The sequence below is a fragment of the Dermochelys coriacea genome, chromosome 1 (assembly GCF_009764565.3).
Source record: "Dermochelys coriacea isolate rDerCor1 chromosome 1, rDerCor1.pri.v4, whole genome shotgun sequence".
Lineage (NCBI taxonomy): Eukaryota > Metazoa > Chordata > Testudines > Dermochelyidae > Dermochelys > Dermochelys coriacea.
Genome location: NC_050068.2, coordinates 56,886,187 through 56,911,117, shown reverse-complemented (window position 1 = coordinate 56,911,117; position 24,931 = coordinate 56,886,187). Strand labels below are relative to the sequence as shown.

Here is a 24,931-nt window from a genome sequence, read left to right as displayed (position 1 = left end):
CTGACAAAAGGAGCTTAGCGTGAACATGTACAAGTGATTAATTATCCCAGTTTTTTATTGGCCGCTTAACATGTGTTGACAAAAAACTGTAGTGATCTTCTTCTGTAGAGAAGGCCTTACGCTGTCCTTTGAGGAGTGATGTTTAGTTTCCTCCTCAGACTTCTCTTCACATTTAGAGCGAATATTTGGGGTCTGTGAATGAGCCTCATTGATACGTACAGGCCTCTATGCTGGCTTTACTGCCTAGAATACTGACCCCAGGGCTGACTTGTCTCCAACAAGAATGGTATGCAGCTTGTTCTAAAGGGCACCACCTCATTTATTGTTGGCCTTGTGATCTCCCTACTGAAGCTCCTTTGCTTTCACGCTGCACTGTTGCTGATTCCCATCATACCCCTTGGGCGGCATCCCATGTGCAATCTGTTCATAGATGTCCATGTTTCTACAACTGGTCTATAGCTGTGCTTGAAACCTCTTCTTCCCACAGGCAGAAGATCCAATACCTCTCATCTACTGCAGGCAGCACCACATCTAGTGAATGGACCCACCACGGTCAGTTGAGCAGTTGCACACAAGGATGAGCTACTAGGTGTGCTTGCCAAGGTATGCAATCAGGAAATGGCATTTAAAAAACAAAACAAAACACGTGGGGGAGTTTAAATGGCATGGGTGGAAGTGGGGACGGTGGCTTCCAGTCTGACTCCTGAGAAGCAGAGTCTACAGTTGTGACCAGAGTAGTCACTTGTCACAGGGAATGGGGCATTGTGGGACAGATGGTGGAGGACAGTTAGGGTTGACACAGGTCATTCAGTGTCTATGCTCGCACTGCATTGACCTCAATAGGCCAATCATGGCTCCACACCATTTGGGGAGGTGGGTATATAGACTGTACCAGTATGACAGGGTGCTTACATCACCTGGAGATAAATTTGAGTGTAGGCGCATGCACAAACAGGTCAATGCAAGGCAACTTACGTCAGCCTAATTAAGTACTGTAGATCAGGCCTGAGAGCCAAAAAACAAGACCTCCCACACCCTCTGAAGTGCCAGAACTGCTCCATTCCAAAGTTTCAAGCTTACAGCTTCTTGACAGCTTCTATAATGCTTTGCAATACAAAAAGTACATTGAAAATTTGGTGGCAGAGTAATATTAAACTGAATTTTACTCACATTAAATACACACAGCAATGGCTATAAGTTGATTAAGCTAAGCTGAGCTAAAAATAGGCAATGGGGGAAAGACAACTAGGAGGGAGTGGGGAAGTGAAGAAATACTTCATACTTCTAGAATCCACAAGACAATTTAAGCCCAATATTCTCTATAGGACATGGGGCCTTGAACAGAGGCTTGTAGTAGAAACACAACAATAGTAATAGATGCAGAATGTCAAAATTAAGAAAATTTACAGCTAATAAGCAAAAGCAGATCACATTACCTTCCGCAGTTCAATTGTTACTTCATTTCTGTGTCTTCGCATTGTCTGCAAAGCAAAAAAAAAATCAAGATTATATATGAAGAAAAACAGTGTACACAGATTTGTAAACAGTGTTCTCTAAGCTACTTAAAATTAAGCTACTCACAGAAAGCTACAACAGAAGAGGGCTTAGTGTAAAGCATCTCAATTATAAACAAAATGTAATCAATTTTGGAATCTTTCACAGCACAGATCTTGGGAACCACAGGGTTAAAGAAAAAATACCTCACATATGGTAAAAGCTTCATTATGAATGCAGAAAACAAGTACACTGAAGGATAGAAAGCTTTTTGAATAGTTTAATATAGTGCTCCCTTGTGAAGTGCCACGAGGCTCAGTTCTCTTTGGTCTTATAAATATTTACATGTAACCACCAGGAAAAAAGTTGACTAGAGTTCAAATGTTAGCTGTATTTTACCTGCATATGGTTATCATCTGTAACCAAGTTATCCCAATATCTGCCTGAGATCAGCACATAGACAAGAAAAGCTGGCTGATGCTTAACCCACTTAAGACAGAGGTTATGCTTGTAGGTACAAGGAAACACTGAAGAGCTTACTACAGTGCCAGTAGAGAATGCATGTACATAAATGTACAGACAGACTGCAATCTATTGGTCCTTTTAGACTCCTCCCTGATACTGGGCTCTCATAGCAACATATCTGAGAAACATTCTACTATTCCAGCTGGCTTAGAGATTGCATCCCATCCTTGATCATCATATTGCCTCTTGCACCCTCCAATTTGTTTACAGAAATACTATGTACTTGGATCTGAAAGCATCAACTCTGAAAAACAGCAACTGGTGCAGAATGGAGCAGAGTACCTCCTCAGCCACATGGTAACGAAGAGCACAAAGTCCCTGTATTTTGCTCATTCCATTTTCTATAGGCAACCACATCACCTTTAAATTCTTGATCTTTATCTTCAAGGATCTAAATTGTCTCTGCCCACCACACCTAAAACTCCACCTCATCCTTGGAGGCTTCAGCCACTGGGATCCATATAACCATTACCTACAGTGAATGAAGACCATGTGCACAGAAAGACAAGGCTTTTTTTTTTTTTTAAACACAGACTTACCCAATACTAATGACATCACCCCAACCATAACTAAACCACCATGAACTTCAACATTTTCTGATTCAACATGAAGTGCACTTCTTTGACCTTGCTTCCAACAAACAATGCATGTTCTTTAACTGAGGTACTGCCCTTCTCCCTGTGCTATACTGCTACAGCTGAGGTGGCCAGAGTTGGAATCTTTTCATTTAAAAAAAAAAAAAAAAAAAAAAAAAAAAAAAAAAAAAAAGGTGGCTACTGGCAAGGCAATCTCTAGGAGAGCTCGAGGACTCTGGAACTTGCTCCTCACCCTGCCCCAACACACTGTTTTTATTAAAAATAGCCTGAATTTGGTGACCTTCCAAGCATGTTGTAAGAGTTGTTTATTTAAAAAAAATAGACTGTGGAAAGGATTTTTTTTGTTTGAGTTCCTATTTGAATTATTTTAATGATGCAGGAATTTTGCTGTACTACTAATTGTGTGTTAGGAGACCTATAATCTTGTATAGATATTTACACCTAAATATTAGTTCACTCACTACATTTTTATTTAATTGTTATAAAGTGAACATAATACTGACCGCAGAAGAAGGAAAACCCTGAAAGTTTAAACCAGGAGTCTGAAGTTAACTGTGATAGGCATGTCATAAGAAACCAAACAGAAGTCTAGCCATTGGAGAGTCTCTGAAATGTTTAGTTACATCAAAATTTTGAAGTCTAGTCCAAGAAGTTATACCAGTTCTTGAAATAAGCTATGCAAAGCCTTAAAAGAGGCTTGCACTGTTTAAAAAGTTAAAATGCAAAATATACTTCACATTTAAGGTAGATCATTTGTTATAATCTTTCCAAAGAGCTGGAAGTCCTCTGTTCACCACCGCATTGGTATATTGCTTCTTTTAAACACAGTATTTACAATAAAAAACAAATGTAAAATATGACATTTGAAATATTTTCCTCATATTGCACAACTGGATATACAATATAAATTAGTTATACAATATATTTTTTCAGTAAGTATTTTTCTTCCCTTTACTGTGCTTTAGTGTATTAAATGAAGAATGTGATTTAATATTTATATATATGCATGCTTACTTAATGAATTACTAGTTGTATCTTTGGTAAGTACCCAGGAGATCTAATTGTACAAACATATGTAGTGCTCGTCACAAAAATTTAAGCTAATTTAATAATTGACAGTTTAAATTATATACAATTACACACACACACACACACACACACACACACACACACACACAAAATGTGACAAATGCATATCCAGTTACAAATAAGTATGCCTTAACTAACCTGGATCTCTCCATATATAATTTAAACATAAATGTTAGACTACAGGTCAATGAAAAAGTCTGCAGTTTATTCCTCTGAACAGATTTTAAAAGCAGTATGGTTAATTCCTATTTTGTCTATTCTTGTCCCAGGACACTATTTAAGGGGACATCTATGCTTGCTTCAAATTAACATTAATGGAAATACTCAATGGGTTAATAGCTTTCTAAAAAGTCCTAGATTCAGGATAAATTTGAAATTGCACATAAAAAATGAAAATAACTATTTTCAAAGTACTAATATGATCCTCCCGCTCAGGGCTAGAATCATGATAGTATCATGGTCTGAATACCATACTTCTGGCACTACACCTACAAATTAGAAGCAGAGGCGCTGTCAGTTTAGCAGCAGTATGATACACACTTGTTCTATACCTGCCATAAACTTTCTCAAGACATTTTTCTCATCCCAATCAACAGAGGAGGTCAAGAACCAATTCATGAAGTGGTAGGGAGTGTCCTTGTGACAGGTTCTTCGTGAAGTCATTCATCACCTGCTTCCAGGATGGGAGGACAGCAGTTGATTACAGGCTGGGTGCATACATTGTCATACTAGAAACTTTAGGGACCAAGTACTCCTGTAACAGATACTGCAATTTTCAAAATTTCCCAAAATTACTGATTGAGTTGAAAAATGAGCCACAATCTATTTTACAACCAACTTTCTCCTACTGCTTAGTAGGTCATAGTTCTATTTTATATCAGAGCCACTGCCAAGACAAGTTAAAAATGAATGAAAGCGCGAAGTAATTAGATCCTATGCCTTCCGAGATGGAAATTCAGCATAGCAACAGTGATCCAAACAAAGTTATATCCCCCAGAGTCTCTAAATTGAGCACACTGCACAAGGTATTGTGTACTTATGCATCATACTACAGTTGCTCACCGCAGGCACAGGGAGGCAAAAAACTATTCACCAAGTGTTATTATGGCACAATAGTGCTCATTTAAGTTAGCAGTAATGTTACAGCACATCGATGACATCCTAAATGATCTGGCACTTAATTGGTAGTTAAGTCCATATGATATTGTATATTACTACTAAGAAATAAGATTCTCTTCCAATTCAGTATCTATGATGGACAAATTACCCATAAACATGTTAAGATTTAATATGAAAACTTTTTAACAGGGAGGTGCCAAGCTCTGAAATAGGCAGTTTTAAAAGTAGAGTTGAAATTTGAAATAAACATTGCTTAAGTTATTTCTTTAGCATTTTCTTCAGCAAGATAAGAAACTTTTAATGAAAGAAGACATGGAGATAAAAGTCTGGTGTGCCTACACATAAAATGGGTTAGGGTTTTTTTTATTATTTGAGGACAGGAATCAATCTCTAGATATTCTTTAAAATCTGACATGAAGCATGCATGACAAGAGTCTTTCCCTATCATTTCCACTCTAATTTTGTTTAGACAAAGTTCCATCATGTAGAACAAAAGCTTCACTGAAAAGTTGCACTGGATTTATCAGTACTGTATGTGAAGATCTCCATGTGAACCCCGTACACCTTCCTGATTGCACTATAAATACATTTGTGTTAATGCAGACAAATAGTTTAAAAAAATTGCAATTAATCCTGAGATTAAAAAAATAGCAGCAACTAACATAGGTTGATTTAACAGCCCAAGCAACCCTATATAAACGTTTTCTATCAGCAAAACCCTGGCCAGAGGTTTGGGGGAAAAAAGATGCCTAGAATGAATGCCGAGACCAAATGTCACCTCTAACAATCCTACTCTGAAATAACCTGTTTAGGTCAAACCAGCTTTAAATCCACGTCTCCAACACCAGCATTTCCTATTTCATAACATTAGATCCACATAAGCAAATTTGTTATGAACTGGGCCTACATAGAAAACAAATGGTTTTGGATAGGAATTAAGATTTATTGAATCTTTAAACACGAATTCTATAGATTGAAGATTATGGTTATTCCTTTACCTAAATTTAAGACATTGTTTCTAAACTTGATTCAGTGCTATCTTGAGTGACATGCATATTCTATACTACAAACTAGCATCTTCATTTTTAGATTTTTTTTCTTGTCATTTCTTCTCTAAAAATCTTAATTCAGAATATACCTCTTTGCATAATGCAAGTTTAAAAAATAAATCTTGGCTTATAGGCTACCATTTCACAAATTGTAAATGTGTTTTTGCTGCAGAATGTCTTAAATTTAACAAAGAACTCAACAACTCTTTCCCCCTACCCCCCAAAAAACGAACAGCTTTGTAAACAAAAAGCTTGACCCGCATCCACACTGACCAGCCAAACTGTTTGGAGAGTTATTTGAATCAGTTACAAAAACCATTTAAAATGGATGTAGGATAACTTATTCCTGGTACCATGTACTATAGTTAAGTGTAGAATCAAATTCAGAAAGTTTTTTGTGCCACTGCTGTACACAAAATATTTAAAATTCATATTCAAAAATCCATTTTAGATTATCCTACATATGCACTTTACTAAATCATCATAAGAGATTATTCTTAAGGGACTACAGAATAGGAATTCTAGGCCCCTGGAATATACACTTGCCTCCACTTTGGCTACAGCACAAATTTTGCTTTAAATGTATCTAAAGTAGTCATCAACTGTTTCTTCAGATATTACCTCATTTGTCATTCTGAGAATGAAGAGATGTAAAGATTCAAGATTTTTTTTAATAAATTAAAATTGCATTTTTTGCACACAGAAAGGTGGCTCAACATCAAATTTAAATTCTGTCCATAAAATCAAGTTTAATTTGGCAGTAACTAAAATTTGTTTCCATTTTAACTACAATTTTTTTCAATTGTTTCATTTACAAGGGGGATCAAGATTATACAGAGCCAAAGTGTAGTCTTAGGTTAGAATTCTACACTTGCAGTGATTGGGAGTCTTTCATTACAGTACATTTTAATATAAAACAGAATTGGAGACTATGGTAACCATTTTGCCAGTCCAGCCTGCCCGCATCACTAACTGAAACACCTAGAGAATAAGCAACCCTTAAAACTCAACCTCTTTTCCGATGGCACACTAGCAGAGCAGGAGCCAGATTCAGGTGCTTATTTGGTAAAGTTAGGATAGGAAGTGAATATGGTGTTATGGGTTGGCTGGTTATATAGTGGATTTTGAAGCAGAAGGGGGATGGGTTGCATACTTTCAGTTATATGTTCAAAAGCACTTAAGAGTCAAGTCATATTTGCACTATAAACTTAAGTCAACCTACGTTAGGTCAATTTACAGCCACCGCAGTAATTACTGCAGAAGTTCATGTCCACACTGCCCATCTACTGTCAGTGGTGTGCATCCTCACCAGGAGCATTTCTGACTGAAGAGGGGAAAGATGGGTGGGGGCTAACAGCCCAGGCTTCTCAACTCCCTGCTTCCCTGCCAGGAGCAGGGGGAAGCCACCTGCTAGGAGCCAGGACAGGGGACAGCCCTGCTCTACCTGGAGCCCACCACTGGCCCCAGGCTTTGATAAGAATGACAACCAACAGCCAAAGTAAGTAACTGTAGCATCTTCACAGAAGCTGCACTGCCCTAACTACCCCAACATAACCCCTATGCCTCTCATGAAGATGGGGTTATGCTGTTTGTGCAGTAAGGCATTTATCAGCAGGAGCAAGGCTGTAGTGTGAACATTGACATAGCTATGTAGTGTAGACCAAGCGTAAGTCACCCAAGCACTTTAACATTTAACCCTTTCTGCATTTCCTTATTCTCCTACCCACTGAAACATAGGCGCCGACTTCCCCTCTGCCTGGTTTGTGCTCAACCCCCCCATCTCTTCCCACCCTGCCCCCATTCCACCCCTTCCCTAAAGTCCCTGCCCCCTTCCCCTGCCATTCCACCCCCTTCCCCAACCCTGCTCCACCTCTTCTCCACCTCCTCCTCCGAGCGCACCGCATCCCCCCTCCTCCCCGGAAAGTCCTAAGTGCTGTCAAACAGCTGTTAGGTGACGAGAAGCACTGAAGGGAGGGGGAGGAGTGGGGATGTGGTACACTCGGGGGGGGGGAAGGTGGGGGGGGTGAAGGGACCTTTGTTGCCAGTGGGGGCAGAGCATCCGCTAACTTTTTCCCACGAGTGCTCCAGCCCCAGAGCACCCATGGAGTCAGCGCCTATGCACTGAAATCTCCCACCACTTGGCCTTTTCCAAAAGGGGCAAAAATCCCAATATGATTAAGAAATAAAGAAAGCCCTTTTTATATACCATTGCTTGGGTCAGATCCAGCTTTCCAGCCTCTGTGCTGGAAAGGGAGAGTTGACTGAATGGTCCAGGAAAAAAAAAGATTCAAAAAAATCACACAAAGGAAAATTGCCTGGAGGTACAAAAGTGGTGTAGTGGAAGACCCACGTCACTCCAGGTACAGACCTGGATCAAGCAGAGACTCCACTGGCTGCTTTGCTAAATGATCTTAGTGAAGGATAAAAAGCAGGAGTGCATGCTGATATTGTTAAATCTATCAGATCCTTTCAACACTGTTAATTCCTGGTGTTTAACTTTCAGGCAAACCCTTGTAGGGATAGATAGGACTGCTGTTCAATGGCTCCACTTCTACATCTGAGAGAAATCTTGGCAAACCATTTTGGGCAATTTCTCAAGTCCTGAGAGCACTTCTACATGGGGCTTCCATAGGGCTCCAGATTGTCCCTACTGTTGGAGCATCAAGAATTGGGGAGCCTGGTCCACTTCTAGGCCATAGAACCATCCTTTCCCCCTTGAAGGCACTACATACACACTTTGTGGTGGAGTGAAAGTAGAGCTGGGTTCCCTCAACCACTCCCCAGATCCAGCTGCATACTTTCCTCCAAGGCCAGGAGCCCCCACCCCTCCACAGGGTGGTTTAGGAACCCCTAATACAAAGAAAAACATAAGTTCTAGGTTCACTTCTATTGACTGGTAATGACTGCATACCCTTCAATACCTTTAAATTAAACACTCATTTCTGAGTGCTTGCACTTAGCAACCAATATAGCATGCTTTTACCAGAGCTTTTGTCCATAATTGTAAAGAGAACATGAAGTAAATATATACACACACACCAAGTGAGGTTACAGATCGCATGTGTTGATAAGGTCTGTACATCAACCTAACTTTGAAGTTTGTCTTTAGGTAAAAAAATCTAAATGCTTATTGTAGAAACATTTATATTTTAATATTCACACTTTAGTGTTAATATATTATTACATATAATTACTAAGAGTAAATGAGTAAAAATTACATGTCAAACAGAAAATACCATACCCTGACAGACTCATGTGGGAAATGCATGGGTAAAGAATTTGTGCCCTCCAGTGTTTCTGACCAATGTTCTCTGCAGAATTTAAAGGGTGGGTCTATTCTAAGAGCGACTAGAAGAGTTATTACAGATTCCATATTCATTGTCTCACTGGATTTCTATATCCAATTCCTTCAATTTGCCACTAAACAGATGTTTTTCTAATTGCCAGCCCCACTGACTCATCCTAGGCTCCATCAGTCAAGGTGTATTCTTTCCATCTAAAAGATTTTATTAGACCAAATTCTGGCCACAGATTTGTTTATCTATACTATCCACAAGATCGGTGGGCAGCAATCGATCCAGCTAGCCTAGTATAGATGCACTAAATCGACCGCTGAGCGTTCTCTCATTGACTCAGGTACTCCACGGGACCGAGGAGCACAAGCGGAGTTTATGGCACAGCAGCAGATACTACGTACATCAACTTCAGCTACACTATTCACGTAGCTGACGTTGCACATCTCAGATTGACCCCACGTGGCAGTGTAGACAAGCCCTAACTGTATTGAGACTATGCCTTCAGAGACCACCTAGCAATCCTACATTAGGTATCTAGGTTCTTATGACACTTGGAACTGAAGTATCGGAGCACCTCACAGCCATCCTATACTGGAAACCTACTGACTGCTATACTTGCCTACATGCCTTCATCCAGACCATATCACACAATCCATTGTCCACAGCCAAGCTCTAAGACAACCGCATTTGCTCCAATCCCTCAGACAGAGAAATATCTACAAGATCTCTATCAAGTGTTCTTAAAACTACAATACCCACCTGCTGAAGTAAAGAAACAGATTGACAGAGCCACTCCAGGACAGGCCCAACAAAGAAAACAGAACGCCACTAGCCATCACCTTCAGCCCCCAACTTAAACTTCTCCAATGCATCATCAAGGATCTACAACCTATCCTGAAGGTTGACCCATCACTCTCAGATCTTGGGAGACATGCCAGTCCTCTCTTACAGACAGTCCCCCAACCTGAAGCAAATACTCACCAGCAACCACACACCACACAAAAACACTAACCCAGGAACCTATCCTTGCAGCAAAGCCCGTTGCCAACTCTGTCGACATATCTATTCAAGGGACACCATCATAGTGTTATACCAATAAAATAAAAACCAGCAGCATCTTAAAGGGGAAAAGGCAAAAAGCCACATTTATTGAGAATACAGAAATAATCATAGTAAGCAGTTATAGCTATAACATTCCATTCAATTTCATATTTATTCACACATACACACGTTCTGCAAGGTTATCATAGTTACCAGCCTTAGAGTTGCTCATGCCAAGCCACTGACCAGGTGGCCTGGACATGAGGAGGGAGCAGGGCCTTGCCAGATGCTCATCTGATGCTCCTGGAAGTTGGTTTGCAGAATCAGACCCCAAAGTTCTCACTTTCTAGAGTCCATTTTTATAGGAATTTCTTCCTATGCCAGTCTATGGGAATTGCTTCATCATGCTGTTGCTGAATCTATCAGCAGATGGCACATTCCTGACAGCTCTGTGTTGCCAGATGTCATCTTGTTCTTTGGTTCTCCCATTCTTGAGGCTGTTGGGTGGATTCCAGTCTGCCCTCCAGGGGTCCTCTGGTTATTTCCACTTGACGCCTTCTTCAGCGGATGGATACTGGATTCTTGGGCTAGCACCTCCCTGATCATTCAGTTATTATTCACACCAAGCATCCATCCACATACATCCTCTATCTCTATTTTAATCACAATTGTTAACAAAGCGAGATGAATACAACAAAAGGGCAGGGAGTCTCTGGGTGCTGTTTCTGTTACAGAGTATTGCTTTGAGTCTCTGTTGGTGTGAGTAGTAGTTACAAAGAATTGCTTTGAGAACAGACTGTCTCAGAATGTACTAACACAATTAGCAGCTTGCAAGTTTCACAGAGGGAGAGAAACCGTACCAAAAACTAAGAGACCTCTTAATTAGTAATACCCTGGAATTTAAACTATGGGGAATCAAACTCATTTGTGATTTTAATACAGAACTTTAATATGATCCAACAATAGGACCTAATCACGTCAGCCATACTATCAGAGGCTCGTTCACCTGCACTTCTACCAATGTGACATATGCCATCATGTGACAACAATGCTCCTCTGCCATGTAAACTGGCCAAACAGGACAATCTCTACGCAAAAGAATAAATGGACACAAATCGGACATCAAGAATTATAACATTCAAAAACCAGTCTGAGAACACTTGAACCTCCCTGGTCACTCAACTTCAGACCTAAAAGTCGCAATTCTCCAACAAAAAAACTTCAAAAACAGACTCCAACGAGAAACTGCAGAATTGGAATTAATTTGCAAACTGAACACCATTAAATTAGGCTTGAATAAAGACTGGGAGTGGATGGGTCATTACACAAATTAAAAACTATTTCCCCATGCTAATTTCCCCCCCACACTGTTACTCACACCTTCTTGTGAACTGTTTGAAATGGGCCACCCTGATGATCACTACAAAAGTTTCTCTTCCTGCTGATAACAGCCCATCTTAATTAATTGGTCTCATTACAGTTGGTATGGCAACACCCATTTTTCATGGGGGGGGGTGTATTTTATATATACACACACCCCTATTGTATTTTCCACTATTACTGTGTTTATCCTCTATACCTCATAGGGGCATTATGAAGTACTATTATAACATTTTATAGATGGGTACCTGAGGCACAGAAAGATTGTGAATTGTCCAAGAGATGTTTATAGCAGAGCAGGAATCAAACCTAGGTCTCCAGAATCCCACTCTGCAACCTTAGCCACAACCTTAGCCAGCCTTCTTCCAAGGTATCACAGTAATATCTGATCTCCCCTGGTCTTCAGATTATGCCCGTTGAAGACTAAAGGATTACATAGGTGTTGAATGCATGATCAGGACCATGAAAACATTACTACTGGCGAAGATACACAAGATTTTCAAGTTAATTTTTCTGTCAAATCCCAACAAATTGAACAAGTATGATATCACTTACTGAGTATGGAACTCAACAATTTTTTTTTATTAATTTTGAATAAATCCATACTGCAAAGCTTCCATATTTTCTTTAAAAGCATAACCTTTGAGATCTTGTGGCACCTTAGAGACTAACAAATTTATTAGAGCATAAGCTTTCGTGAGCTACAGCTCACTTCATCGGATGTAGCTCACGAAAGCTTATGCTCTAATAAATTTGTTAGTCTCTAAGGTGCCACAAGTACTCCTTTTCTTTTTGCGAATACAGACTAACACGGCTGCTACTCTGAAACCTTTGAGATCTTGTTGCAAAGACTATCACATAAAAACCAAGCCAGCATGCAGACGGAAACATAACTAAGGGTAGTGTTAACTTCCACCAATTATCTCAGAGGACCATTTGTTCTGTAATTTGACAATCACCAGTATAAAAAAGCATGGAAACAGAATAGCAGTTGAAGTCACTATCAAAAACAGTCACAGAAGTGATGGAATATGGGGAAATAAGTTTTCAGTGAAAGGTGATTGATTCAATGAGAAATGCTCAAATAATTTGACTCATGTAATACAAATGTCTGTGCAACATGTAGGTGGTATTTTGTGCTTGTTGTATTTTAGTAGCCACGCTGTACTTGCATCGAAAGTTTCAAAATGGTTGGAGAAGTTTACCTGTCCTGAAAGAGTACGCATGTGATCCCAGAACCCTAGCCACATTAACTGGGGGAAGCAAACCAACACCTGCTGAGGCAGAGCCAGCAGCCCCAAGAAGTGCAGAGACTTCCTCTAACAGCAGCAAGGCGTGGAAAAGCCCAGCCAGAGCCCACTGTTCTCCCCCAGCCTGTAACTTACAGTTATTACAGTAGATCCTAGGAACCCCAGTCAAGTATCAGAGTCCCACAGTGTGAGACACTTCAGACATGTAATCTAGAACAGCAGTTCTCAACCAGGGGTCTAAGGTCCCCTGGTGGGCTGCGAGCAGGTTTTGGGAGGGTCCACCAAGCCGGGCTGGCATAAGTCTCATAGGGGCCCAGGGCAGAAAGCCAAAGCCCCCACCACCCCGAGCACACCTAGGCCTGAAGCCAAAGCCTGAGCAGTTTAGCTATGTGGGGCCCCAGGCAATTCACTTGCTTACTACCCCCTAATACCTGGCTTTTTATGCAGAAAAACAGTTGCTGTGGCACAGGTGGGCTGTGGAGTTTTTAATAGCATGTTGAGAGGGCCTCAAAGAAAGGTTGAGAACCCCTGACCTAGAAGACAGCTCCTGCCCCAGACAACTTCCCTTCCCGTCATTCTCACCCCTCACAATACCAACGAACAAAATTAAGCAAGAAAAAAAAAAACCTGAAGACAGCGTGTCCATCAGCCTGACCATTTTACCTGTCTGCTGCATATTCTCTCATGCTCTTTGTACATATGTCTTTTTAGATAGTATATGTTTTGGGATAGGGACTTTATCTTCCTGGGAATTTGAGAGAGTTGCTGTAGGATTATGATTAGGACCTTTTAGGACTACTGTAATAATAATGGTCCACAGTTCTTGGTCCTGGAAGAAAATACCAAATCTGAAGATCAGTCTGATTACTATGTCATTTTCCCCAAACTAATTTTGACAACTCTAGCACCCTTTTTTGTCTGGGACACAATGAAGTTAGAGATTAATTTTTTATACTTAAGAGGCATTCCAGATGGTAGAGGTAGTAGCTGCTAAAGTTGTTAGAACTGAGTGGGTAATAAAAAGAAAAGCAAGAGTAACAGGAATGAGATTTAAAGATGGATATTGTACAACCAGCCAGCATTTAGAAGCAAATGCTATATGTTATTAGAAACTTGAAGTTTCCATCCTTTCCAGTTATACAGTATGCTTTTTTAGACTATGAGCTATTACAACTGTCAGTACTCTACCAAGGATTAGTCAGTCACTGGTCAAGAATTTGATATAGTCAATCCCATATTTCAACTAATTCCATGCAGTTCACACCATTGCACATTATGAGGGGCTGTCTCCCTTTCCAATTTACCTGAAGATGCTCACTTGTAGCTTCAGAAAAAACTGAAGATCTTACTCTAGCAAATCTAGAAAAGTAGTATTTAAACATATTGAAAAAATTTAATGTTTACATAAGATTATTTTTGTAATGTTTTTAATCAAAGGTATTAAAAGTGAGTCGCATCGTGTATTTAACTTATGCGAATTCAACTATACGCGCTCTGCAAAAAAAAAAAAAAAAAGAAACTTGTAAATAGCACGGGCGATTCCACCCATCATTCCACTCAATGACTGTATGCGTGAGTGAGTGCGAGATGGGAGACGTGAATCTGCTGTTCCCTCAGTCGTTCTCAGTTCCCACATGCCTCTCAGAGTGTGAGCATCTTGCCATGCTGAGTGTGATTCTAGTGTTTAAAGATATTGTATGTATTTTTTTGTACAACATGGCCCCTAAACGCAAGCCAACTACTTCATCTGGTGCTCAACCGAAGAAACAGCAATCTGTTCCAACGCTGGAGGAAAAACTGGCTGTGTTGGCCTTACTGGAGACCAACATACCATCTCAAAGTCGTGCATAAATATGGCCGCAATGAATCTAGCTTCTGTGCCATCAAGATTCGAGAGAGAGAGAAATTCATCAAGCCGTGGCATCAAGTGCTCCAACTATAAGGTGACAAGCCAGGTGTGTGATAAGACTTTAGTGAAGACTGAAAAAGCATTAAACTTATGGCTGGAAGACATGAACCGTAAATGTGTGCCTATCAATGGCCACATGCTGCGAGAAAAGGCTCTTAGCCTCTACGTGCTGTTCAAACCTCCCGTCAAAGAGGGACAGCCTTCTGATGAGAAGGAATTCAAAGCCAGCCACGGTTGGCTTAACAGTTTTAGGAACCGCTTCAACCTCAAAAAAGTGCAGGCTACTGGTGAAGCTGCATCTGCCACCAAAGAGGCAGCAAAAGCCTACCCCAAACAAGAAGAAAAGAGCTATCTTCCGGAACAAGTTTTTAATGCTGACGAGACTGGGCTCTTCTGGAAAAAAATGCCCAACCACACTTACACTTCGAAATCAGAAAGACAAGCCCCTGGCTTCAAAGCAGCTAAAGACCATGTGACTGTTGTTTTGTGGCAATGCAACTGGGCATTTAATAAAGCCAGGCTTGCTCTAAAGAGCTGCAAATCCCCATGCCCTAAAAGGCAAGAACAAATCTCCTGCCTGTGTTCTGGCAACCAAATAAAAAGGCTTGGGTGACGGCAGCATTATTTCTGGATTGGTTCCAGAAGTGTTTCATTCCGGAGGTCAAGTGGTACCTTGAAGAGAAAGGACTTGACTTTAAAGTATTGCTGATCGTAGACAATGCTTTTGGCCACCGTTCGGCACTCCAGTTTGCGCATAACGTTGAAGTCATCTTTCTCCCCCACAATACCTCCTCCATCTCAACCAAGGCGTGATTCGCTGTTTCAAGGCCATGTACACAAGGCTTATGTTCTCACAGATATGTAGCGTCATGGATGCTGATCCCAATCTTAATGTGATTGAGTGTATAATGTACTTTATGGGCGATTTAAAGGATTTTTCAAAATAATTTTGACTATATGCAATTTTCGCCTTGCATGCTGACTTTAGAACCTAACCCCCATGTAAGATGTGACTCCACTGTATAGCAGATTTGACTTCCATGAAGTTTGTCATTTTAGTTTAGCAGAAAAGTTAAACGTTTTCCACTGTGTTCTATTATCTGTTTTGTGAGGTAGACTAGAACTGGGTGAATTATTCCAGAGAAGCTCCTGAAGAGCTATCCTTCACTAGCCTCTTGCTCTCTAACCCCATGCTTTCAAAATACAAGCATATTCTTGTCTATTCATTCCTCAAAAAGCCACCCTGAAGACTTGAGTCAAGGGAGACTGAGCAGATCATAGTATGTTTGGAGATGCACTCTACATAGGACTACATTTTAAATCTATTTGAAAACGGGAACGGGTATAGAAGGGCAGCCACTCATTTGACAATTTGTCCTAGAGAGCACGTGACAACTATGCTCTGGATCTACACTGGTTGCCCTGGGAACAACATGAGATAGGCTCTCTCTGAGGATGTACTGTATCAGTTGCGATCAGCTGAAGTAATGATGTTACATTCCCCTCAACATAAGAGGCCAGGTGTTGGAACACGCTCCTTCCATGGGTCCAAAACAGTAACCATTTGCTTTCATGGCTTGCTTCCCATTTGTTTCATCTGGCTTTTGTGAAGAATCAGTGGCTACTGCTTTTCACTCTCCCATGTGTGGGAGTTATTATATGGGAAACTGGTAGCAACACTTATTTGCTTAACACTTTCCATTATAAAATACTCTTACAACCCTTTTTAGAAACTAACATCTCCACTGCTTACAGAAGGCTTTTGAAATTTGGCAGAGAAAAAGACCCAGGTCTAGAGACATACCTTTCATTTACTGCATGAAATTCTGTTCAGATTTGGCTGATTAATCAGGTGTAAAAAATTGACACTGCCCCATCAGCAGGAAAATTTTGGCATCATGCCAAAATAACTGATCATGAGCAAACATTGTAAAGAGCTGGGCCCATACAACTGCCAAAGCTGCAACAGCTGCAGCAGACACTACACTGAGAACACTAGGAAACCACCAGAGTCGTAAGAACAATGGCAGAGAGAGAATCAGAGAAACTTAGGGCTAGAAGGGATGACAGGTCAACTGGTCCACACCCTTGCACTGAGGAAGGTCTAAGTATTATCTAGACCAGTGGTTCCCAACTAGGGATCTGAGGCCCCCTGGTGGGCCACAAGCAGGTTTCAGTGTGGCCACCAAACAGGGCCAGCATTAGACTCGCTGAGGTCCAGGGCTGAAAGCCAAGGCCCTGCCATATGGGGTTGAAGCCCATGCCCTAAGCCCCACCATCCAGGATTGAAGCTGAAGCCTGAGCAATGTAGCTTTGCGGGGGGAGGGGAAGGGGAGCACCTGTGGCATGAGGCCAGTTCTGGCAAAGCCTTCCCAAAAGTGAGGAAGGGGCTATGGGCCAAGACCCCTGCCCCTTCTGCCTGAGGCCCCAGCCAAGCCAGAAACCAGAGAGGGCTGGGAGCCATGGACCCTCCACCTGCCCATGGTGGGGGGGACTGAAAGCAGCCCCTGGGCCCCCACCCAGGGCAGATGGAGGGTTCACAGCTCCCCACAGCCACCCACACAGCTCTTACTGCAACTCAGTTACAGCCAGGGGATGAGGCATCGGAGCCACAGCCTGGCCACTGTAAAAGCTGAGCAGTCAAGCAGCTGAGAGGAGATGCAGACCCTCCACCTGCCCTGGGCATGGGCTGCTCTCAGATAGAGGGTCTGCAGCACAGCACCCCCCCACTGCCCAGCCTCCAGGGGAAAAGGAAGAATGGGGGTGAAAAGTGGACAGGACAGCCCCATCCACTTTCAAAAACTGGGAGGACCATGGTCCCCTGACCCCCTGTCCCACCCATTCCGCTGCCGATGCATGAGGCCCCATTGGAGGTTTTTAAGAACAGGTTTTAGAGAGATTCCACAACCTCCCTAGGTAACCTATTACAATGTTTAGCTATTCTAGGCTACACTCCCATGCCCCTGCAATCCAGCCTCTTCTTGGAGCCACTGTATGAAAAAGGAAATCCCTAAACTCCAGGCAGAGGGGAGAGCTGAGCTCCTCTGTAAGTCCCAAATGCAGCCATACCAACCTCTTCCTGCTCACTCCCACCCCCAGACTCCGAACATAACACCAGCAGCTCATTCCCCTCTGGGAAAGTAGCCATCTCCTGCTACCATCTAATGTAGTCAATCACATAGCTCAAGTGGTAGAAACCTGTGCTGCAGGGCAGATAGTTCAGGGTTCTGATTCGTGACTTGGGGTGTTACAGTTGTATATGAGAAAGGCAGAGATATTTTAAAAATCTCCAAAAGTTACACAAATTTAGGTTGCAAAGTCAAGCTCTCAAAAGTTAGGAAATGCCTTAAATAGTTGCCTACGCAACTTTAATTCTTGCCTCTTATGTAATGCTTTGTAACAATTTTAATTACATGATCACATACTTTTTCCCCACCTCAGAGTGTGCAGGATGGACACACAAGGGTGCATGGGCAACCTTGCAGATCATGCATTTCCTGACTTTGGGGTAGGAAGGGTTGTTTTGTTTTGTTTTTTTACTTTGCAACCTACATAACTTTCTTTTAACGGTTTTCTTTTTTGTATGTTCTTTTGTTGGTAGAAGGGATGAGCTAACTGAAATTGTGTGATCTGTAATTTTAAATAACTGGCAGAACACCATGAGACTGTGCATGGGTGCTATTTATGGCTCTAAACAAAAATATGAGTGTAAAAGACCAGAACCAGGCAAGAAGTCAAGGCAGGGCAGGAAAGGATTGATAGGAGTCAGGGAAGTTAGCAGGTGGGACAGGATAGGGTTGAGGCAACAGGTGCAGGGGTTGCAGGTAGAGAGCAAACTAGAAACCTCAACATCAAATTGCATTTTTTAAAAAGTCAGTTTAGTTGCAATTTCAGTGTCAACTTGATTTTTCATAACAGCTTTTCTAAAGTAAAAGGTTTGATTGTACTTAAAATAGATCACAGTTCGTACTTTATATTACTGTGTTAGTACAAGGCCTGGCCTACACCTAAAACTTAGGTTATCTTAAGTAAGTCCAGTATAAAAACTGCTAGGTCAAAGGAAGACTTCTTCTGTCAACCTAGCTACTGTAAATATACTACAGCAAGAGAAAAACTCCTCCCGTTGCTGTAAGATGTGTCTACACCAGAGCAGAGTAGCTGCAGCACTGCATCTGTAATGCTTTTAGTGTAGACATGCCCAGTTTAAATAGCAAAGTTACAAACTCCATAAAAGGAGTTAAAAACTTAAGTGTTGCATCACTGCAAGCTCTCACAAGCAAACGCCATGCATTTGCTCATATATTGAGAAATTGAAAATCTGAGTCTTTTCCTATATATTTTAAAACTGAAAAGAAGGTTTAAAAAGTACTTCACAGCGCAGTTTGTAACAATTAAGGTTTTTTGTTGTTTATAAAAAAAACACTAATTTCATGATTACAATTTGGTGTTAGACTGTTACTAATCCATTTTTTGGAAGGACCACTTTTTTCGAGATATTAACAGTATCACACATAGGTTGAAATTCTGAGCCCATGGGCATAGCTTGAGTAGACTGGCTGTGTACACAGGCAGCCAGCACATGGGTAGGGAGACAATTCTTCCCCAATCTGGAACCAGGGCAGTCCAGTGGCCTGTCCTTTTGCAGTCAATGGACTATACAGTTCATGAATCCACTGGCCACACAACTGCTCACCAACATATCCCTTTCTTTTCTCCTACAGAGGTGGGACTGCAAAACTTGGCTCTGTGGTACACAGGATACTGCATAGTCCCACTGTGCTCTCTCTCAAAGACCTGGTCCTGCTGTACAACAGAAAGAGTCCTTTTGCATATAGAAGGATTCTTCCCTTAAAAAAAAAAAATGTAAGGACTACTCAGGTTATAACAAGAAGAGATGTTACAGCATAGCAGACCCAACAGTGAAAATACCAAAGTTAATTATAATTTGAGAAAAGAATATGTATATTGGTTTGCCAGAACATTTTGTACCTGACCAAAAGTGATTTTATAGTATTCAATAATATTAGTTGAATAGAAGCTAAAGGAAGAGGGTTACTTAAACAATATATTCTACATTCATTCAAGCCTGGTTAGCAGAAAGAAGTCAGTAACCATCATCAAACAGATGACAAATTGCTATGGAGCATCTTGGTCAACAGTTTAGATCATGCTTTTAGTAGATATTCTTTAAGTTAACTACAGCAATGAACATTAATTTTTTTTTAGTATCTCCAATAAAGAAGTACATGTCTGTTGTGGTACAAGTGCCAAAGTCCAAATAATTCTCAACCATATCAGTTACCAGATCCACAATCTTATCGGAGACAACTGCTTTGTAGAGCCCTGTGTGGTACTATTTTTAATCCCATTCCCACTATAACAGCAGGCCCTGCAGGATCTCAGTCCTGCTGCAGGTCTCTAGACTACTCCCACACAGAGCTCTATTGCTTTGCCCACTATAGCAAAGAGTTTATTAAATCAATGGAACACCCCTGTAAAACACAGTACCTTTTATTCAGGAACAGCTCAATCCATCATCATCACCAGATAGTAAGTACATACTGTCTTGGGGCAAAACAAAGACTATTCTTCTAAAATAATCTCCTGGATATTCTGGTAGCCTAACAACTAGCTAGGTAGAGCTATTAAAAAGGATACCTCTATTGTTTACTTCAAGTTGGATACTCTGGACAGCCAGAAAGAGGAGGACAACCAAAGTTACTGGAACATGGATATTAAAAACAAGCTGTATGTTCTAGGATTTTGATTCTTTTTTGCTTCCCCCCCCCCCCATCAGATTCTAAATTTCATTTAAAACACACTTCTACCCTTAAATTAATTGTGTCAATGTGCAACTTTTACATACTTCTATACTTTTCCTTTCAAGAAGAATATTTTTGAGGTATGTGCATCAGTGCTGAGCTGAAACAGGTTTCCTTACCAGGTTTAAATTAAGTACCCTTTTTCTTACCATCGATTTATCCTTCGACTCGACAAGCACTAAGCAGTGTGACCCATCACCCTGTAAAGTAAGACACTTCAGAGCTTGTCTATACAGGGAAATTGATCAGCATAGAAAAAGCAGAATAATTATTTCACAACAGCCTATTCTGGTATAACTCCACTGACTGTATTCTGAACTAACTAGGCTTCCAAAGCACAGTAATTATTCCAGAATAGTGTGTCTGCATGAGGGAGTTACTCCACTATAGCTATTTCAGTATAACTATTCCTATGCCTGCCTATTTCCTCATACAGACAAGCCCTCAAATCCCCTCACCGCAGTGGTCACCAGTTTCAAACACATCTGCATATCAGGCAATTTTAAATGACCGCAGATGATGCTATGTGGGGACCCTCAGTTTGCCCCTGCTTTGCTCTTCAACAAGTCAGGCCAGTGATTGGGAAGGCAGAAGTTTAAGATTGAGAATACTGGCTTTGCTTCAGCAGTACCAACAGGGAGAGAGAAAGAAAAAAAAGGACAGAGAGGCAAACAAAAAAAAAAATACAGCCCAAGATTGAAAATGAGGGGGAAAAAAACAAAAAAGACACAGGCCAATTAATAGGTGTAAGAGTGGGACATTTTTGGCTAATCTAATTATCACTGTTAAATTGTCTCCCAAAAATGGAGAGAGAAAACACCTTTCTGTAAAAAGATTGCATTCTCCATGGAAAGAGCATTGTGTGCACGGGAGATTTACCACCACCAACTTGAACAGAAATTAAGATAAGACTATCTTACATTTTGATTGTCATCTTTACAAAGACATGGCCCCGTTAAACTAGGTCTGCAAAGAACTGCCTCCACCCAAACAATAGTAGTAAGGGTGTGAATTCTGCCCCAACTCAAAATTTGCGTTAAAAGGGTGTAAATTCAAAGTCTATTTTGGATTTAAATACTATAAATCATCAAATACAGCAATATAATTAAGGAACACACTCAAATGGAGTCAAAATATTTTAACAGTATATTTAGGCTCACCATTCCCTTTTTCATCCTAGATTAGCTTTCACGTCAAAGAGATATTTTCCTCATTATTTTAGCTAGTAAAGGACAGATGTCAGCCCCTTGGAATTTCTCCTCTTTTTCATAGTGGCTACAATAAAAGGTGCTTATGGTACTGAAGGGTAGTGGAGTCAAAAGACCTAAACAATACCCTCAGGGATTCAGTTACCTTTGAAAAAGAGACAGCATTTCAGATTTGAAGGGTGGATTAAGGAAGGATATCCCTCTGTGTTGCCTGATGTAAGCAGATGGAGACTCTTAGCAGATCTACATTGCTAAGCTACTGCCTTCATTTCAAGAACCTTCTCGTGTCATTTTAAAGACTGGGGGATTTAAGCAAGAACCGGGAGCGAAAGCAAGCAACCATCACAATGTGTGTGATAAAAAAAGAAAAGGAGTACTTGTGGCACCTTAGAGAGAAGGCATCCAGTGAAGTGAGCTGTAGCTCACAAAAGCTTCTGCTCAAAGAAATTTGTTAGTCTCTAAGGTGCCACAAGTCCCCCTTTTCTTTTTGCGGCTCCAGACTAACACGGCTGCTGCTCTGAAACCTGTGATAAAAAAGCTCAGCTGAGCGTGGGAGCGGCTCTTCCAATTTCGCCACTGGCCCCGACAGCCCGGCCTAGGCAGGCCTACGGCATTTGTGAGAGCAGCCTTTAGCACCGGCCCCGACGTGCGAGGGACCTGCGGCCGGGTGTTTGGGGGAAGGGGAGTTACTACCCGAAGGGGTGACACAAAAGGCAGCCAGCCCCATTGGCCAGCCCCTGCAAGCGCCGCCGATCGCTTTGAGCATCGGGCAGGGATGAGCCGGGAGAGGAGGGGGCCCCACGGACACGGGCGCATCCCGCCGCCTGCCCAGGCGGGCCCGGCCCCTCACACAGCCCCATGTGGAACAAGCCGGGGCGGGGAGCGGCCCCAGCCCCCCATCTCCGCCCGGCCGTGGGGCGAGGAGACGGCGGCGGCCGCCATGGGAGGCTGCAGGCCCGCGGCGGGGCGGCGATGGGGGGAGGCGCGGCCGGCCGCGCACCCCCTGCCGGGCTCCCTACTCCCTCCCCAGGCCGCGCCCGCGTGACGGAGAAGAAAAACCCGGAGGCCTTTCCCTTGCGCCCCCCCGCCGGGCCCGGCAGCCGCCCAGCTCGGAGCGGGGTGCGGGCCCCTCCCCTCGAGCCCGCCCGGGGCGGAGGAGGGGGAGGAGAAGGGGGAGGAGGCGGCGCGGCCGAGCTCGGCTCCGGCGGGAGCGGGACCCGCCGGCCCGGCCCAGACTCACCTCCACGTCGCGGCCCTTGTTCTTGAAGCTCTTGATGCGGTGGTTCTCCAGGCCCGCGGCGGCGGCGTTCTCGGCCATGGCTGCTCCGGCGGCGGCGGCGGCGGCGGCTCCCAGCTACTGCGAGGCGGCTCCGGCGGCGGCTCGCGGGGAGGGGGGGGGGGAAGAGGGCGAGGGGAAGGGACGTTCCGTGACGAGCGCGAGGAGGGGGGATGGAAAGCAGGGGCACGCGCCGTTGCCGAGGGACGGAGAGCGCGGCTCGCGGGGCATGTGACGCTGTCGAACACGCCTCCTCTGCTTCAGGCCCGGCTCCGCGGCGGCTTCTTTATGCTAATTTGAGGGGCGCCTACTTTGCATAACGCGGAAGCCATGGCAGTAGCGAGCGGCGGAGACTACAGGCCCCGGCATGCAGTGCGGCTTGGCGTCTCGCGGCTGCACGCCGCGTTGCACGCTGGGTCTTGTAGTCTCTGTGAGCCGCATTGTGCGGTGCTGTGGGTCGCCCAGCCCACTGTGCCGGTGGCATGCACACAGCGCGCTGTGCATGGCGGTGTCCTGTGGAGGTGGAGGAGTTGCAGCTGCCCGTGACAATGCCAGGCTTTTGTAGCACATGCAAGTGCTGGAACAATTGGTATAGTGCGGGTGCTGAGCGACACCGACCCCTCTGTATTTTCCACCAAATGCATCCGATGAAGGGAGCTGTAGCTCATGAAAGCTTCTGCTCACATAAATGTGTTACAGGTTTCAGAGTAGCAGCCGTGTTAGTCTGTATTTGCAAATTTGTTAGTCTCTAAGCTGCCACAAGTACTCCTTTTCTTTTTATAAATGTGTTAGTCTCTAAGGTGCCACAAGTCCTCCTTTTCTTCTTTTCCTAGTGTAGCCATTGAGAGGACTACCTACAAAGGCCTTATCTTCACTATAGAAAAACTGTGTATTCTTAACTGGAGTTAGCTCTCTTGAGTTAACTAACTTGAGGTACAATCCTGGTGAAAAAAGACAGAGCAGTTTGTAGTTTTCACATGTGTTAGCACTTAACAGGTCAAGTTCCTTTCCTTCATTTGGATTTTAACTTGAGTAAAAATATACGTTTCTGTAGAGAGGACAAGGTCAAAATCATCAATACAGCTTCCTAAAAACCTTGGATTTTCCCTAGTGGTCTCCCATGCAAATATTGACCTGAACACCTGACCCTGTTTGGCTTGTGAGATCTATAACATGGCCTGAGGTCATTTAGCTGCACAGCTCTTAACAAGAATACACAAAAAGTGTGTTAAAAATAAAGATAGATTTTTATAACTTCCATTCTACAAATAGGTTTTAATGTTTACTCCAGAATAAGCTTTAAAAAGAATAAAACTAGCCTTTCTGGTGGTGTAGAAAATTGTAAGAGAATGACTGATGCAGTGTTGTTTGAATCTGGAACAAGGCACACATCCCCTTTTGCATCTCATTGAGATGTAAACTCAAGTCCAATTATGTCTAAAGTAACAAATATCTAGCATGTGTCAAGCACAGCTTGAGATAGCTATCGTATCCTAAAATTCAGCTCACTTGAAAAGACATTCCATGGTAACAATGCTGCCTATTTAAAACTTGCAAATAATAAAATATTCCATCTGAGTTTGTTTGTTTGTTAATAGAGAACAACATTTCCTAGTCTCAGCAACTTCAGTTTGTAAAGAGTTGGACAAAAGGGTTGGATACTGAAGTCACAAAACACAGGGTTTTGTGGGGTTCACACAAAATGTGGATAGCAGCAGAAAAGACGCTTCATTTTTGAACCTATTGTAATCTGAATTTATGAACCGTATTGGTTCTGCAGTTCCAAAAGGAGTCAAATCTTAAGCCCTTATCTGCAAACACCTATCTACACAGGTATTCTGACTGAATACAGGTTTCAGAGTAGCAGCCGTGTTAGT

The 24,931-nt window shown here is 42.4% G+C and overlaps 1 protein-coding gene across 3 annotated transcripts in view; it reads right to left on the bottom strand.

Moving 5' to 3' along the window:
- KPNA3 (karyopherin subunit alpha 3) overlaps window positions 1-23,328 on the bottom strand; it is an 84,906-nt gene extending 61,578 nt beyond the window's left edge. The window contains exons 1-3 of one of the 3 annotated variants that reach the window (XM_038392023.2): window positions 23,019-23,264; window positions 20,720-20,770; window positions 1,437-1,481 (exon numbers count right to left, since the gene is read on the bottom strand). In XM_038392023.2, coding sequence (XP_038247951.1) covers window positions 1,437-1,481; window positions 20,720-20,770; window positions 23,019-23,096 — 174 coding nt within the window. In that variant the 5' untranslated portion in view covers window positions 23,097-23,264. Of the gene's footprint in view, window positions 1-1,436; window positions 1,482-20,719; window positions 20,771-21,923; window positions 22,051-23,018 lie in introns of those variants that run through there. The other 2 variants (XM_038392032.2, XM_043504492.1) reach the window with 2 other exon arrangements.
- Window positions 23,329-24,931: the final 1,603 nt, after the last annotated feature.